The sequence below is a fragment of the Cyphomyrmex costatus genome, unplaced genomic scaffold (assembly GCF_001594065.2).
Source record: "Cyphomyrmex costatus isolate MS0001 unplaced genomic scaffold, Ccosl1.0 scaffold172, whole genome shotgun sequence".
Lineage (NCBI taxonomy): Eukaryota > Metazoa > Arthropoda > Insecta > Hymenoptera > Formicidae > Cyphomyrmex > Cyphomyrmex costatus.
The window spans coordinates 1,287,976-1,307,101 of record NW_017275737.1 but is presented as its reverse complement, the minus strand read 5'-3'; the positions used below and the strand labels follow the sequence as shown (position 1 = coordinate 1,307,101).

Below are 19,126 nucleotides of genomic sequence, written 5' to 3'. Positions count from 1 at the left end.
TTTTATAAAGAGTTTTCACATATATCGCTTGGTAAATGATAAAAATACGATAGGATGAATTCATAGGAGATTGGAAAATTGCAAAATGATGCGAGGCATGTATATAACGTGCAGATTGTATTGATTGATAAGAAAACGATATGAGTGCGAGAAGACGGAAAAGTGTTATCAAGAGAGACAGGAAACAGCCGCAACCGGAAAAATAGCGTTGAGAAAATAGGAAAAGGTGTGCAGAAACGAACGTCAGCCATGTTCGCATTTTATCTCGCTCGAGATACATCCCTCGCTTGTTTTACGAGAGCGTCCATCCGAAAACAAGATCGCTGTTCGCTTTTTATCCACCACCTCCCTCACCCCTGTATTCATCCCTGTATGCTATTGAATATGTCGTTAACGTAAAATTGAACGTAGAAAATCAAACTGTTTAATTTTAGTAATTTTGAATTATGGAAGAAACGAAGCTAAATTTTAACATATTTATACGTATACAAAAAATATAATGATTCACGAGAAAACAAAAATATTTAAAGATATATGTATGTATATTTACAATAAAATGTTATGAAACTTAGATAAGTTAAGCTATGCGTGAATGTGAAAGCAAAAATCCTTGTTTTTAAATTATCTATAATAATCAGAAAGCAGTTTTTTTATAATTTATTAAATTAAAAATCTTCTGAGTTTACTAGAAAGATATCGAAGTCGTCATAACAGACGATTTTTTAATTAGAAATAAAAATTAAAAAATTCAATAATTAAAAATAAAGATTTTTGCTAATTTTAACATATTTGCGTAGCTTAATTTAGTTAATTTGTTTAAGTTTCTTAATATTCATTTTTCAGAAAGATTTATTGTACAGTACTATTTTGATAGTCGGTACATCGCATATGTGTTATTTTTGTTGCCGTAAATGTCATCGCGGTACGATTCGTACGACCGATAATTCCTTCATGCTATAGATATACCGAGCAATTTGTCGCGTGGAAATATCGAGAACGAGCGACCGAATTAAAGCTAAAACGAGATATCGCAAAAGAGAGGACAAGTCGCAAACAATTAAATTCCGTTCTCTGGAAATCGCAAAAGGCTCCTATTTGACTCCGTTCTCTGTTCGTGACTGATAAATTGCACGCGTCACGAAGCGTGGGATGTACGAGCCGGCATGATGGGTTACAACGAGCGAATATCATCATCAAAATTAATGAGCTCATCTATTTGTTCCAATAAATCCACGCGGGACATGAGTGCACATTAAATTTACGGAAAAGTTCAATAGAGAATATCAGTTATGACTGGAAATGATAATCAACTGTAACTCGATTTAACACTAAATACGTTGAGCATATATGAATCAATTTCAGTTATTTTGAAGCGTAAAGTCATTTCCGGTCGCTTATTTAATTTTAATTCCGACATTGCACGATACTTGCAAATTGATTGTATTAGATAAATGTCTCAATCATATTTATAAGATAAGTTTCAAGTTCGACTTGATTAATTAATCAATTGTAACAATATATATTTTCTGTATTCATAAAGAAGAAATCAAGGAAAAGATATTATCTAGCTAATAAAGTTTCAACAAAATTTGAATTTATTAAGAGCATAATTCATATTTATTAATTATATGCAAATATTATTATTAAATAACACCTGATTTTCATTTTTCAAATTTTACTGTACATCAGAGAACATTTTATACAGAAGGAATTCATAATAGATCTCGGAATTAATATTTTTTTTAGAAGTACAATATTACTTTTTAAGATTATTAAGTGTCTTTTATTATCGTGAATAAATATTTAAGACTTGAGCAAATTACGAGATCGTTGTATTGAAATTTATATTATATACTCTCTAAATATCTGAATCAGTGGATGATATCATTGATTATTCAGTGGCATACTTGTCTTACTGAATTATCATTGACATTTAACTAAAGAAGAAAAAAGTTTGAACATTATAATTAAATCAACCAATTTTACATGTCAATTTTAATTTTCCAGTACTACACTGTTAAGTTTATAGTGTTAAATTTAACCTAATTTAAACCAGCATTGAGTAAAAATTCAATACATCGTTATTTTTATACTATTATAATTGTAAAACAATGGAGTTAACTCAATTTGAACTTTTAGTTTTATACTAAAATAATGGATTTAATTCAATTTGTATTATTTTAAATTGTTTAACTTTTCTGTTTTAGTATAAAATAACGATATATTGAGTAAAAGAAGTGGCAACTCAAATTAGGTTAAATTCGACACTATGGATTTAATATTAAATGTACATATATATGTTGAATTTATGTATTAAGCAAGATTAGCTAAGTTAATTAGATTAGATTTTACATTTTACTCACTAATTTTCAGTGATATACTTAGAACTGATGACACGATTATTCACAGATTTAAGAAGTATGAAACGAATTACAGTGGTTACATATTTAACACATAATAACGATCGGTCATGAAAAATCGGTAGTTGTTTGCGAAACAGTTTGTAGGATACGAATGGAGATCCACTGGCTGATAAACTGCAAGATTATGCACGCACGAGAGACAAGAAGCGGTAGGAACACGTTACAAGTAGGCGATATATTATAAGGTGAGTTAGCTGAAAAGAAAAAAGCCGACGAGATAGAGAAAGAAACGGGAAAGACGCATGAGGAGGGGAATAGTGCCGTAGGTGAGCTTTGAAATATTTTATACTTTCCGGGCACGCTCCGGGTCCAATATGTCTGCCCGGGGCAACAAGCGACTGTATCACGTCTCTGCGATTTTGTATGGTTTTTGCATTCGATCTTTGCTGTGTCGTTTCACGCCTTTACCACTGCAGGTATGCACGCTTATAAGCTATATGCTTGGCGCATCTTTGTATGTAATTACTTCAAAAGCAGCGAATAAAACTGAAGTCTTCATAAAATCTTTATAAATAATATTTTTTAATAAATGATAACTCTGTTAGAAAATAGCGGAAGCAATTCGCACGTAAAAAAAAAAAGTAATATTTTAGATAGCTTTTGATTTTTGTAATACAACTCATATAGAGTTTTATAATACAATCGACCCAATGCTGAGTCAATACTGACTGCTATAGTTCAGATATTGGTTATTAAGTATTGCGGATTATAATTTGAGCTCAGTATTGGCAGATAGTACTGACCCAGTCATTTTAGCCAGTCATTTGCCAGTGATGGTCCAGTACTGATTAATAGAATCTGTGCCATCAGTTGATAGTCATAACGTTGGCTAAGCGTCATTTTCGTTATAACTGCTGGTGACCTGCTAGCGACCCTATATAGAAATGATTTGTTGAAATTTGTATTTTAATAGGTAATATAACATGTTAGCTAAAAGTATTGTATAAATTTAAAACCAATTTTTGTATTAAAAATTAAAATTAGTACTAATTTTGTATAATATTAAACATTAAAATACAAATTTATAATAATTTATAATAAATTAATAACAAAACTCTTATTACATAGTTTACAAGTATCTTCTGTTAATTGCAAATATCTTAATAATTCTTACATTTTAGTACCGAATTATGTGTAACGATTACACATTTGTCGTATGACTAGTAAAGATATTCAAGTTATTAATATCCATTAACTACACACTCAACGATGACGTTACCTCGCGTCATCCAGAAAATGCGTGTCAACATTACAAATACAGTCGATAAAGCGTACGCGCACTATGCTTAGTCATTACGGGTCAAGATCATGGAAATGATTTCATTGAGACGCGACGTCCTTCGCGACTCATTAAACGGCGCCTCATCAATCAAGTTCACACTTAAGATCGAGTCATCATTATAAATTTCTTGCAATTAAATATTTCACCAGGTTCTAAATGTGAGTAATTTATACTTAACATTCAATGAACATGCGGATTATTAATATTCTGTTACTTAATATATTGTATAATATATGTAACACGTGTGAAATATTATTTTGTAACTCACGAAAGTATCTCAAAAGCTTTTGTTTAACGATAAAATAATAATAAGTTAATTTTTGTTATTTTATCCGTATGTCAGAAAGCCGAAAAGATAATAAAAATTAATGTAGGTACGTTTTTTGCATTTTAAAGATGGCCATCGTATCCAAGTTTATCCTACGCCAAATATTAAAAAATTTTTAATGAAAGTCGAAGATGAAATAGTAATAAGCGTCAGATAAATACTTGACATATCTATATACACACACACACACATATATATATATATATATTCTTCAATTACAGAATGACGTATAATCTCGAGAACTCGATTGCGGATCGATTTAACATACATACTGATAATAGACGCAAGCAAAATCGAACGTGCGAATCACCGATGAATGTGGTTCATTGTGTCACGAAGTCTGCATATGTATGGCAAATAAAGACATGCTCGAGAACTTGCCGATGATTGATGAGTCATGGTGGATTATTAGATTCAACGCGATTATGAGCACACATGCACGTTCGATTGAAGCATACATCCGGCGCGCCATTAAAAAGAAATTCAACACTTCTCACGACGATATTATAAACGTTTCGACGCTTTATGTGTCTACTTTCATTTTAACTTATCATGCGCGTCACCGAGCGCTTATACCGGATCTTTTTTGTCCAGCATGTTAATTAATTGCCGCCTGCTCATTCATTGAAACGATTACGACAAAGGAGACTTTGAAATTCTGCCAAGACTAATTCGTTCGAGGCTTCTTTTGGGAAAGTGTATATATACGCGAATATTATTAGAAAATCAATAGAATCTTCTTAGAAAAAAATACATTTAACAGTCTGTGGCATATAAAAATTACACTCGAATAAAATAGATTTTCGAAATAATATAAAAATCTGACATGAGATATGTATATCTATCTAGAAATTTGTTGATTAATTATATAATTTTATATAATTCTCTTGCTTAATTGATTTATTCTCATCGGTATAATTTCGTATTATAATTAATTCTATATATGATTAATTATTATTATATTAGCCAGAAAGCTTTAATCTCGTCTCGGGAAATTTCAAATAAAATTCAGATAAAATACATCCACATATATTTATATTATTTACATATCACGTTAGTAGAAAAGGACGCTTTGATGTAAATAATACTTAAATGAAGTTTTACAACTAACCGAGTTTATTCCGTGCGGAAATCATGTTTGGTATTTATATTTCTAATCATTTATAAACATTGTTTGGAATCTTATCACAAACAGCTATCTGGCTAAACCTAAATTACCGAACGGAAATAGAACTTTTCAGTAGCAAGACACAATCAAACCAACAAAATAAAATTTTTACAGCCTCCGGCGCGCTTTAATTTCGCTTACGTTTCCGAAAGTGGAAGACAAAAAATAAACGTTTGCATTTTCTAGACTTTTAACTGCTCGCAGATCGCGGTCTCATAAATTTTAATCGCGCAAACGTCTCTCATCTGTTTTTAGAAAATTAGACTATCCACGTCGTTCTCGCCCGGCGGTACGCGCTGTCTAAGATTCCTTTATTTTCCATAATATCAAACCTAATATTTTTCTTTTATTAGCTCAGCTTCATGGTTGTTTTTCTCTACAGCATGTTAAATAGAACATTGATAACGTGAATAAAAGCAGCAGACACAAATTGTCTTGCAAAAACTTTTCTCATAGATATTTGCAGTTTGTAGCATGCAAATTTTTTTAAATACGCTTCTCGCATGTAAATTATATAGTGAGGAATAGAAAGTAAATTAGAAAGTATAGAAGACAAGTGAAATTGTGTCGACTAGTCTAATTTATGTTTGTTTCAATTTATTGGTGGGGCAATATTTATAAAGCCCCACCTTTCAAAAATTAAGTAATATAGGAAATGAAGAAATATAAGAAGAAATGACGATATTTCCGTCAATTATATATAAATAGTTCATATATTTTTGAATACGAGAAATTATTCACGTCCAACTCCATCTAGAATTTGGAAGTTGACATAACAATATAAAATTGTGAGCGTGAACGAAAGAACGAGTTAGAAAATGCGAGTGAAGAATCAAGGAGAGTGTTGTTGACAATGTACCGGACGACACACAAACCGCTCGATTATCTATATTGTTATATCAACTTTCATACTATAGATGGAGTCAAACATAAATAATTTCTCGTATTTAAAAATATAAACTCCATATTTATACCATTACTTATTATAATTGTTGGAAACATTATCATTTATATGTAAAAAGAATGTTTTTTTAATATCATTAAATCTTTATTTTTATAATACATATTACGTATATGTAATAGGAGAATTAATTTTTACGTATAATTTGTACGAAAACATTTTTAATTTAATGATACAAAGAAGTTTAGCAATATATGTAACAATAGATAGCTTTATTATTAATTTCAAAATTTATTATTAGCTTTTACTTTAGTTTTTTTATGTTTACTGTATATATACCTACTACTTTTAAAGTATGTGCGAAGAGTAATAAATGTCTCGTTGAATCAAGTATACTTGATACTTTCCTTAAAAAAGAAGAAAAAAAGATTCTAAAATATACGATTTAAGTATACGATTAAATATACGACTGTATAATACATATAAATGCACAATAAGTAAGAAGCAATGCTGGTTGTAATTGGATCTTGAGTGCTTTAAATAATTTTATTTGAATTTATATACTACGTTTGTAGTCTCTCTTTGATTTGCGCGTTGAAATAATTTTTCGAACTTATAGTATTACAAATTAAATTGTTTAGCAGTATAATAGTTCGAAAATAGATAAAATAATTAAGGTTCAGAATTTTAAAGAAATGTAAATGCAAGAAATCTTAAGATAATGTCAATTGAACATCAAATTATTATTTTATATTATATTTCTAGATCCTATTTACAATATTCACAATGAACGGTCTCAGAAAGTCGTCATGATTCTATCTTTATTTATTTCTATTGTATATAAAACATTTATGACCTACATACATTCTTAGTTATACCATTTTAATTTCTTGACGATAAACAATAACTGACATTCTTGTTTTAAAAATGTACATTGTAATAAGGCTCAATATGTTTTTAAAACAACTAATATAGAGAAACAGGGCAATGAGCCAATAAATTAAGTTAAAAATCTTTTAAATTAATTTAATATATTGCGAATTAATTTAATATATCACATAAAGCCGGGCGTTTCGTCCCGGCTTCCATTAAACGCTGACGGCGATGGTTCGGTGACAGCGCTGGCACTCTCGCACAACTTCTCGATTGTCGGTCAAATTCCAAAAATCTTTGACGGATTGTGCCGATACTCACATTTTCTTTCTGTAGAACATCACACAATTCATCGCGTACTTGCCGAGCAATAGTTCTCGGATAACGCGATATGTATCGTATTCTCATTCTGTCTTCTTCCCTCGTTGTCCAATCTATTGTAAGTTCAAGAAACGCATAGTTTCTGTAGACGACGAGGAAAAGGTCGAGTGACAATGAGGGAAGAAGACAGAATGATAATGTGATTTTTAGGGGGCAGGATAAGTGATGCTTTAATTTTGGAATTGAGTGTAGTTTAACTAAAATTAAACATATTTTAAACAATATTTAAAAAAACATATTTTAAACTGTTTTAAACATGTTTTTTTTAATATTGTTTAAAACATATTTAAAACATTAAAAACATATTTTGAACAAAAAAAAAATACAATGTTTTGTTCTTTTTAAAAAAAAACATGATTTTTATCATGCTTAAGACAAAGGATATTAATATATGTGATTTCTTGTATTTGACGTTTTTAATAAGGCTCAATACTAATAAAGAGAAACAAGGTTACGAGCCAATAAATTCGTTAAAATCTTTAACGTATTTTAATATATTTCGAAGAATATCATGTAATTTTAGCGTTTCGTCCCGGCTTCCACTACTGGACTCATCAGTAAGGTATTGTATTGGAAGCTACTTTAGACGCCTGGAAGAGTTATTCAATCGAGATTCTATATGAAGAGATATACGCGTGTATAACAGCACTTACGAGAATTTGCGAATATCAGTAGACCTCTGATGGCGAGTCAACGTAATAATATAACAGAATAAAAGTTCCTTGAATAAAAAGTTTCCTAACATTGAGCACTAGATGAAATAAACATATATTAAAAAGCAGACAGGTTCTCTCTGTTTCTAAAACATTAATTTCTAAAACATAAACGATGGTTTTTGAGCTTACTAAAGTAATAATTTAATTGGATTATCAAAGTAATAATTAGAATGCTCAAGCAAATTGTTTTGAATATCAAAATTTTTTGCAGCATTGGTTAAGTTTTCTACACAATTATTTTGATGGCTTAAACAAAATTATTTTCTAATTTGTATTGTTTTCAAGTTATTTTCAAGTTTGTGTTTCTAAATTTTTAGATATTTCAGCAGAATTGTACTTTCTGCGTATTTTTCAAATTTTTTGAATATTCAAAGTAATTTCACTGCACATGGATTCATTATAATACTAAGTACTTACGTTTATCTGTAACAATTCGTCGCAACACACTTATACACACATATGGCGACACGATAGTATCTCGATCATAATATTTAACATGTAATATTACGGAGCTTTACGAATATCAAATCAAAGTTATTATTTTTACAATTGAACACGACTAGCTAGATACTGCTTGAAGAAAAATCTGTGACAAACGTTATTCCTCTATCACAAATATTAGATCCGATTTTATCGCTCTATCTTTAATAACATATGTCCTGAATCACGAAGACAAGCGCGATGTAGAGGATCTCGAGTGCAAGTGCATCGCGAAAGAGAAAACAATGGTTTTCTTGATTCGCGTCGCGATCTTCTTCGATATAAGGGAATAAAAGGACCGTTTAAAGCCATAAATACCTATATATATGTATAAGAAATGTTTTCCACAGAATAAATTCGCGCGCGGAGCCGCACAATAAAACGCATTTATCCTTGCCTCGAGATAAATTTGTGGAAATTGGATTTGAACGCCGCGCACGATTTCCATCCGCTTTAGGAAACGCGTTTAATTTTGCAGCTTTTTGCAGGAGAAAGAGAGACAGAGATCGCGTGCGCGGTCGACAAGTAAAAATGGGGAACACGATTCTCCGTCGGTATTATACATCGCGCTGAAGATTATTTCCGCGAATCCCGTAATCTCGCATCGCTGTAAAACAAATGAAACATTACATGGTTACGATAAAATTTCTAGTCGCGAGCGGATTTAAGTTGATACAAAAATCATGTCGTGCTTCGTGTCGTGGATGTCATCCCCGTTCGATCCGTTCGCGGACCCGATTCAATCTGTCATCGGAACAAAAATTGGCCATCTTTATGGTTGCCTATCGCTGTCGATTGCTCTACCCGTGGCGAACAATCAAGTGCTTGCATGTTCGCGAATCGCTCTATCGGAATCACGCAACTGTAAATCAGTCAGAGAATGCACAATGCCAATTTATCCTGTTTCTACCGTTCGTGCAATGCTTTACCGTAACGTTTATTCACTTGACTAATACGAATAACGCGTATTATATACTCATAAATCTATTATTCACTTGTTGTTGCGCCTTTTTATTTATAAATAAGAACTAAAATAGATCGGCGAACGGTTCAATTAAATGTAAAATAATAAAATGTAATCCAAAATATCATTCTTCTGGGTCAACTATAGTAGTATTGGAACAAAGTCGGTTCATTTCCTAACAAGTAAATGTCAAATTAATGTTACATTCAGTAGTATCTTACACAATAATTTCAGGCGAGTGAAAACTTAGAGCTTAAAATCATATATTTATAAACATATATTAAAGAAATGCACTCACATATATGTATATATATATACATATATATGTACATATAATCTTTTTAAATATATATTACATATCTATATTTGGACTCTCAGCAGGATTTGGAAATAGACTACGTGTCCCTGTGAGAATTACCACGCGCTTCTCAACTTTACCGACAGTGAATTACTCAGCGGGATTCCGATAAGGCTACGTGCCCCCGTGAGTTTCTCATAAACATCACTGTTTGACGATCATTCGGGACGAATGACATTTCAGGCTGGCCGAGCTGTAAGATATTAATTAAGATCTACGTGTCGGGCTGTGTGGCTCCGCTGCAAGGCGGTGGCTTTGTGTTTCGAACTACATTCGAGGTCCTCGGTTCGAGTCCCGACATCGCGTCGAGCGTCCGACATTTTTTCTCGGCCCAGCTTATAGCTCGAATCACACAGATGTGCACGTACTTTATTTAATAATAAATAAAAATAATAAAGAAACAAATTGTTTGTTTATCGAGAGTCCAATATATGTATAAGAACATTAATATATGTGATTTTTTGGAACGTTTTTTGGCGTTTCGTCTCGGCATCCACTACTGGACTCATCAGTAAGGCATTGTAATGGAAGCCTACCTTAGACGCCGGTATAAGTTATTAAATCAAGATTCTATATATACAGATTCTATATATATAGCCCTTCTCATTTTACTATTATTTAATTTATTTTTTAATTTTTTTTAAACACAATTTTGTATTTCTAAAACCTGTAAAATATGCAGCAAACTGAAATATTTGTATGTCCTATGTATTACATAGAAGACAGAAGTGTAAAATAATTACTGAATCATAACGGCCGAATGTCTAAGGGCTTTCAAGTCTTATTGATAAGCGCTATAAATAGCATGTATCCAATCGAACCGTGTTCAATCGTGTGCAAAGTAACGACAATAGTAACTGGAAATTTCGTTACCGTTACCCAAAAAATGTAACTCGTTACCGTTACAGTTACCAAAAAAAGAAAGTAACGCAGTTACCAGTAAAGTTACCAAAAAAGTAACTTGTAACTGTAACTTCGTTACAAGTAACGAGTTACTTCCAATCCCTGAGAACATTAATATATGTGATTTTTGGTAACGTTTTTTGGCGTTTCGTCTCGGCATCCACTACTGGACTCATCAGTAAGGCATTGTAGTGGAAGCCTACCTTAGACGCTTGTTTGTTATTAAATCGAGATTCTATATATACAGATATACGCGTATCAAAGCACTTGCGAGAATTTTTGCGAATATCTATAGACCTCTGATGGCGGGTCGACGTAGTAATATTCTTCGTAATATTTATCTAAAGTACTACATGTATTCCCCTCCCACCCCCCTCACATTGCGCGCCGAACAATCGTCGGTCTTGAAACGCAACTCATAATCATCTGAAATAACGTCCCCTTAATATATTTTTGACATATTTAAATGTTATTTTAGTTTTCATATTTAAAAAAAATAACCTTTTGTGAGAGATAATTGTGATTTAACTATCTCTTTTAAGTTCTGATAATGTTAACGTTTTTTTTTATGAATTAGTTAAATTAGTGTACGTTTGATGATTGATACGGTGATGTTTACTTAACTTATTTATAACAATAACTTACAAATCATGTTTTTAAGATTCTTATTAAATTGCGTCTTTTTAAAACGATTATAGTTACAACATTTGTACAACTTGCAGAAACTCTGTGAAAAGTCATCTTTTGTACGATCTTAAGTTTTGTTGTCACACGGAATGTTCTAAATGTTTGTGAATCCAGTCTCTTTAATCGTCCCTTTTAGTTTAGGGAACAAAAAGAGTCTGTTAAGACAAAATCAACAGAGTAAAGAAAGTGATTTAAAACGGTAATGCTGATTCAAGAATTGCCATGCACGTTTTGAATTAAAACCTCAAGTAGAACACAGTCATAATAAAATCATAATAATCATAAGACGTTATTTAATATACAAAAATAAACTTATAACAAATATGGTCATGATGATGTTCTTATGATATTATATGATTTCTGAGTTTTACTTATTCAAAGATGACTTTTCATAGTTTTTGCAAGTAGTACAAACGTTGTTAGAAACATATTGTCTCTAGAGGAATTATTACATATACTTTGTAGGACAATAAAGATTATTTATATATTAATTAAGTTTATTTTGTCACAAGATTTACCAAACTTTATTATCACTCTATGTACTATACATAGATATATATAAATAAGTTTCCGTGGTCAACTTTAAATACCGATGACAATGATGCATTTAAATTTCTGAGCCCAATTATTTTTTCATTAGTAAAGTTGACCAACTTGCATTTTGAAAACATTTTGAAATGTAAGAATTCGTGGTTGGACAATTAATTATGTTTTTAATTTAATGAACGCTGAAAGAATGCATATTCTTTGTTGTATGTTTCACCACTTTCATTACGGTGAAAACCGCCACTGAAACAACTAGAATAATTTGTGAAACTTATGGAAACAATATTGTGTTGAAAAGAACGTACTAAGATCGGTTTAACAGATTTAAAAATGATGATTGTTTAATGTGTGAACGATAAATTGCGCTGCGAAACTTTCGCCGCGGTATCCGTATGCTATCTGAAAGATGGCAGAAAGTAACAGATTCATAAAAAGTAAATACTTTGATTGTACTTAATTGAATTTAATATCCGTATCGTTTCTTTTATATTAATATATATATATTTTTAAAAAACAGCGCAGAAATTTTATGTATCTTATATGTTATGCATAAAGATATCTCCAAACAGGAAAGTTTATTTATTACAAATAGTTGTCGTATACTTTTTTTATTCTTCCTACAATTTAACTAATGTAAACGGCCAACAAAGCATTCGACAATCCTGCTTCGTACAATCTTTTGAACCGTACAATGCAGAAATTCGTGAACTATTCAGACGGCGATAGATTTCTTCGAGGAGAACATTATACGTGGGCGATCCATAAGAACGTGGCTGAAGGCGGCTCGAAAAATTCTCATTTCTACATCGCCGCGCAATCGCATTGATCGACGAGCGGCCGTTAAATATTGACGAGGTAGAAGGTGGATGTAAAAAGTAGTGATTTCCGCGGGAAACGGAACGGGGTGGATACAAATGAGGCTGCGGGGATGAGCAGCGTTATCTCGCATCCTGCGGGAGCTATTCGTCCCGGGGCCGTCCCTTTCTCCATCCTGTGCCACCGGCCCTCTCCCCTTACTATCGCCACTCCCGGCAACCCCTTCGCAGCCCCCTTGCATCCGTTTCTGATAAGCGAAGCGTGGAACCCCCCGTGATGGACCGATTCTTCGATAGTAATTCGCCGAGATCGTAATTGTTGCGATCTTCAAACGAGCGCGAAAAAGTACTAAGGGAAGAAACGAAAAACACGAGTGACGTTCGCAGGGAACACGACGTGATAAATAACTTTTTAATATATCACGCAAGAGTAAACACAAACTTAAAATCTTGCGTTAATTCGTTCTTATTACGACAAGTCAAAGTGGTAACGTCGTTCCTGTCGTTTTATTATTCTTAATCAAAACCGTCGGCACTAGATTAAATTTTCTTTGCGTTTGCGGAACGACGCCGCGGGTTATGAGATCCTTGTGAAAGAGACGAGGATGAAAGACACGATAATAATAATCGTCGCATTTCAAAAGAAGACAGTAGACTAATTATGCTCAAAGACACTACTTTATTAACTCGTCCCCAAGACGCGGATGATTCATTTGACGCTTCTTAACGTTTCTCGTGGCGACGTCGATGAGAATTTTATATTAAAAGAGACTACATTTATGAATTATTATTGTTATTATTACATGAAATCTAGATCACTATATTTTTAATGACAAATATAATTTATATCTATTTTTATCACGTTTTTTTCGGTACTGTTTAATAATCAAATTAGAAATACATTTCGTATTATCTAAAATTTTAACTAGTCGCATGTATGAGTAGATAGGAATAAATAGATAAATGGAGCAGTTCTAAGGAGTGCGAGAACACCACGCGAGATTACGGGATTGCGGCATGTCGGACCATACGTCGGCTTTACTACTGCGGAGGTGAGCAACTGGCGGTTCTCTTGTCAGGAAGGGGAAGTGAAAAATCCCTCAGATTCCCTCAGGAATCGTCGAGGTATCCTTATAAAACTGGCAGATTAGAGTGAGACGTGACGAGAGCGCAGAATCCGCTCTGAGTATTAAGAATCTCGACGATGCGAACGGTATACGCATTACATAGTTCGTCAGTTACGTTTAGAGACAGATAAAATTTATGAAATATATTATTGGTCAAATAAAAGAAACGATTTTGTTGAAATATGTAAAAGTTTATATATATATACAGATTTGAAAATAATTTTGTTGGGTTACCAAAATAATTATGTAGGAAATTCAAGAATGATGAACAAAATGCTCCAAAAAGTTTCGACATTTTAATAACCAGCTTTTGGACGTCCAACATAATTATATTAATAATTCAACAACATTATTTTTAAATCTGCATCTATAAATAAATTCTAGATACTTTAGCGAAACCGTTCTTTCTGTGCATAGTTATTAAATAGATATCGGAAAAAACCTTTATCAAGTTTAACTTTTATATAAGGTCTCCGTTATAAATACAATAAAAGCATTAGCATAAAAAAGCAATTTAATATATTAAACTCACGTGAAATGTAGGTTGGGTTGCAAAACTGTATTGCATCATGCATTTTTCAAATAGCTTTAAAATATTTTACGAACTCGATACAAAAGCTATTTATGCACGTCAAATTAATCAGTTATACTCTGATGGGGATATAACAATAATAAATAGTATAATGTTCAAAAATCAAAATAATGCTTTAATAATAGAGTGATACTTAACCATTATAATTTTATGAATATTAAAGTAGCGATTATAAATGTTAATAATAGAGGAAAGATTTAATTTACAGCTGACGTCTTTTACATTGCGTATAATGACGTAATAAATTAAATTTTCAGGTTGATAAAGAGCTTAGGAATTTCGCGTGTGTGTGTGTGTAATTTCATGCAATTGAATCTTTTTCCAAAAAGAATAGGATCGATTGCTTTCGCTTCAGTGCGAACTAAGAGAAACGGAAACGAATAGTGGGCGTTGCAAAGGTTAAAAACAAATCACTCGATCGTTACAGTCAACAGAATTACGTTTATCAACATAAATTGTTCAATTCATTGTCTCAATTTACTTCTTTAACTATCTTGTTTCTAAAAAGAAGTATCACGTGCTCGAAATGTATACAAAGCTATAAAATGCATCTATTACAACTTGGAATAATAAATAACTTTTCAAAATGTAGGATTAAGTATAAAGCGTTTATAACATATTCAATTTATTACTTTCATTTAATATTTATTATTAAGTAATGTTATACATAAACATATCGTTCTCTTATCTCAAAATTGTCGCGACTAAAAAAAAAATAATTTTAAGAAAATTATCAAAATCGAAACTTAAAAAGAGTAATCTTTTAAATATTGTGAAACAAACATAACAAAAGTGACATTTAATTATGTTAAAAGTACAGTTTTTTTGTCGACATTACTTGATTAATAATTTACAATGTAATAAAAATATCTTTCAAATAAAAATACAGTCTTTTCCATTTTTTTGAGAAACTTAATTTTTTTGTAAAGTAAGCGATATGTTCGAGCGATAACATTGTGATTTATAATACGTAATTAAAATCATTACGTATGACACTTTAGTCGCAACATATATAGATTCATGCATATCCACGACAATTTGTCTACCGTCCTTATCGCCCGATATCATTATTCACCGCTTGACTAAATACATTCCGTACTTAACGTAGTAATAAATCACCACCAGTCACGTAAGGCGAATCGTTGCCGCGAGTGCGGAAATAGCGCAGCCGAGTAAAAAAGCTGCTAAATATTCGCGCGAGGTACCTCGCTCGGGACGGAACCCCCTAGAGAGAATATTGCAGTGCGAATCGTCAGTGAATAAGACAACCGAAAGGACAGGGACGTACAAATGGTTGCGAAATCCCCACGAGAGTCGTGGGTCCATTAGCGCTGAAATCAACTTCGTGAAACTCACCCTTCCCGCTGAAGAAGTCAGTACGGCTGCACGTCGCGCATAGCGCGGCAGAGATCACCAGTAACGACCTGAAAACAATTATATTTCTCTCATCATTAATCACAGTAGTTTCTTGTTGGCTTCATGGTTTTATAAATGTTCGATACAAGCTAATTGAGTAATGTAGTGTAAAGTTCATAATTAAAAGAAATAACGCTATACTTGACAAAGCTTTATAATAAATATCAGTTAATTTAATAAACAAATTGTCTACTAGAAAAAAATGGGAGGTATTAAATAATTTTTTTAATTTAATGAATATAAATAATATTGTTCTCTTACTTTAAAAGTAACACAACTTTAAAAATGTGATTTTCGAGTTATTACCATAAATGAGTTAAGTAAAAATTTTTCTTAATCGTCAAAAATAAATTAACTTAATTAACTTTATAGTTAAATAGCATTTGTGTCGTTCTTAAAATTTTTTCAAAGAGTTTTTCATCACATACCTTCCAAAAGTGACACATTTTAAGTGTCATTTTTGTGAAAAAGAAAGTCTTCTACAGAGAACATTTAAAGAAAAGACAGGTTTGGTGATCGGTTTGAAGAAAAAATTGTTTTATTTTGAATTTAATTAATTTAGCTAATTAAAATAATAAAATGTATTTCAAATTATATAGCACTTTCGATGAGTTATTCCAAATTTGTTATAAATTTGCAGGGCCGATATCAGAATTGTCATCTCAAAAATGATTTTTAAGAGATGTGAAATGAAAATAACAAAAATAACATTTAATCATGTTTTAAATATATATTCTTTTTGCTCTAATATTATTCGATTAGTCAACAATTTTCTCTTAAATTGAGAGAAAAATAGATTTTTTCCTTTTCTCTAAAAAGGGTTCTAAAAGTTTAATCTTTTATTACTTTTGAAATACATAAGGGAATGGTATAATGTACATATATGCGAAATATTATAAAGAACGTGATTTAATTAAATAAATAATAAATAAAGGAATTATATGATTATTTGAAGAACTTATAGGTACAGTTGCGTAAATACTGAAACTTTAATATTTTTCGTAATTTGTTGACAAATTAAATATATAAACATTCATATTAAAATAAGTTAATATTAAATTGAAGAGGACGTGGATTGTTGTCACGAAAAGACACACATCGCGAGAAAATGTCGTCGACTACTAAAAATAGGGCAAATGTACCCTACGGCTGTTTCATTATTTTAGCATTATTATCGAGGGTAAAGTGAGAACTAATACTAATTAAATAGGGATGGGGCAAACAGAATGTCGAGAACTGTTGCAGAAAGGACGATTAAAAACAAAGGCGGAGGGCGATAGTCTTCTAAAGGATAAGACTCTGGTGCTAGAAAAGCTACGTGATCCCATGGAAGAAAGACAATGAAATTAGCGCTGGAGCGATTCGAAATAACAGCGTTGCTCCCAAGCGGGGACAATGGGGGATGCACTAGCTGTACCATAACCAAGTTACGCGATACGTCGGATCAAGAGAAGTGGCCTTCGGTATTATGCCAAGCTTTACTTTGACACCCTCGCGCTCTTTTGTAAAAGATGAAGCACGTGATCACGACTCTGTTGTGATGAGTTAGTTCTTGCTGAATACGATAGCAATTTAGTTTAATATAACTTTACCCGTGGATCACCTTTAATTTAACGCAACGTAAACTATATCAGCTGTCCCATTTATTTAGAGTGTTTCCATGAAATTTTATTCTTCCTCTTTTTCCGGTTATATAATAGAGTCTTGGTCGTAAATATAAAGCATCCTTAATTTGCATTTTCTTGGAAAAAAAAGCGTTAATAAAAGCCAAAGAAGAGAAAATTAAATATTTGTATTTTATTAAAATATCAAAAATATAAAATACTATAATTGTTATAAAAATACACTGACAGAATGATTTAACTGAAGTATGTAAAACTTCAGCTAGATACACATAATAAAATAATTTTGTTGAACGTTCAAGCTGATTGCTAGAACATAATAATTTTTTGTAATATTGCTCGTCATGCTTGAATTTTTTACATAATTATTTTGATAGCCTCCAACAAAATTATTTTCAGATCCGTATCTAGTTAAAATTTTAGATATTTCAGAAAAATTGTTTTTGCTGTGTAAATATTATTTTTTAATAAAATTGTTCTTTAATTTATTTTTCGTTTGATATATAGAATATTTACATCAATTTGTGAGATTGCTTTAATACTTATGGCCAAAGTTATATCCATCACATCAATTTGTTATATATTGTTAATATATCTACTCTCATAATTATAACGCATTAAAATTAAATTAACCAAAGAAAAGATTAATCTTGTAGATTGATTTTGTAGTTTGTAATATTTTCCAGTCATTCTCTATTCTACCGTTACAGCACAAAATAACATGGCTATCATTTAATCATTTTTATAAGTTATTCAGTATACCGCACCTTTTGCGTGACTCGTAGAAACGTAGATCGCGACTCGCTTGTCTACGCACAATAAATCTCTCTCTCTCTCTCTCTCCCCTCCCTCCCTCCTCCTCCTCTCCCTCTCTCTCTCTCTCTCTCTCTCTCTCTCTCTCTCTCTCTCTCTCTCTGTCTGTCTGTCTGCCTTTTTCTTCTTTCCTCGTATTATTTTCTGACCAGACTAAGGTCAGTGGAACACGAGGAACTCGGTAAGTGTGACAGGCATTTGCATCTTGACTTGCACAACAGTCGGTGCGCACGTGGGCGTAGTCGGTCCGTCGATCGTGATTCACGATCAAGAATTCCTCGACTTGCGCAACAATCACGAACGCGAGGACGGCCGTGCCCGTCGATTTCGATTTCCATTTAACAAGGCCGTCGACCCCGCCTCCTCTCCCTTTCGCATTCAACAGGCACAGGTATGTTGACAAACGATTAAATTATCGACACGGTCAAAGTAATCGACAAACTCGCATTCTGCATAATGTACATATATGAATGTCAAAATATTAAATTATATATATATATATTATATATATACATAATTTATATATATGTACTATAATGTATCTATATATATAATATAGATATTGTATAATATATTGAAGCCATATCGTTGATCGCTGTCGTAATATTCAGAAGCATTAAAAAATTTAATTAGATATAAATCTGAAAATAATTTTGTTGAACCATTAAAATAATTATATAGATTTTCAAACTAATTGCTAGAATACAAAACCTTTCTGCATGCAGTATTAT

The 19,126-nt window shown here is 31.8% G+C and overlaps 1 protein-coding gene across 1 annotated transcript in view; it reads right to left on the bottom strand.

Moving 5' to 3' along the window:
- Positions 1 to 16,418, bottom strand: part of LOC108771993 (collagen alpha-1(XV) chain) — a 79,784-nt gene extending 63,366 nt beyond the window's left edge. The window contains exon 1 of the mRNA XM_018537423.1: positions 16,389 to 16,418. Coding sequence (XP_018392925.1) covers positions 16,389 to 16,418 — 30 coding nt within the window. The remainder of the gene's footprint in view (positions 1 to 16,388) is intronic.
- Between the last annotated feature and the right edge of the window lie 2,708 nt (positions 16,419 to 19,126).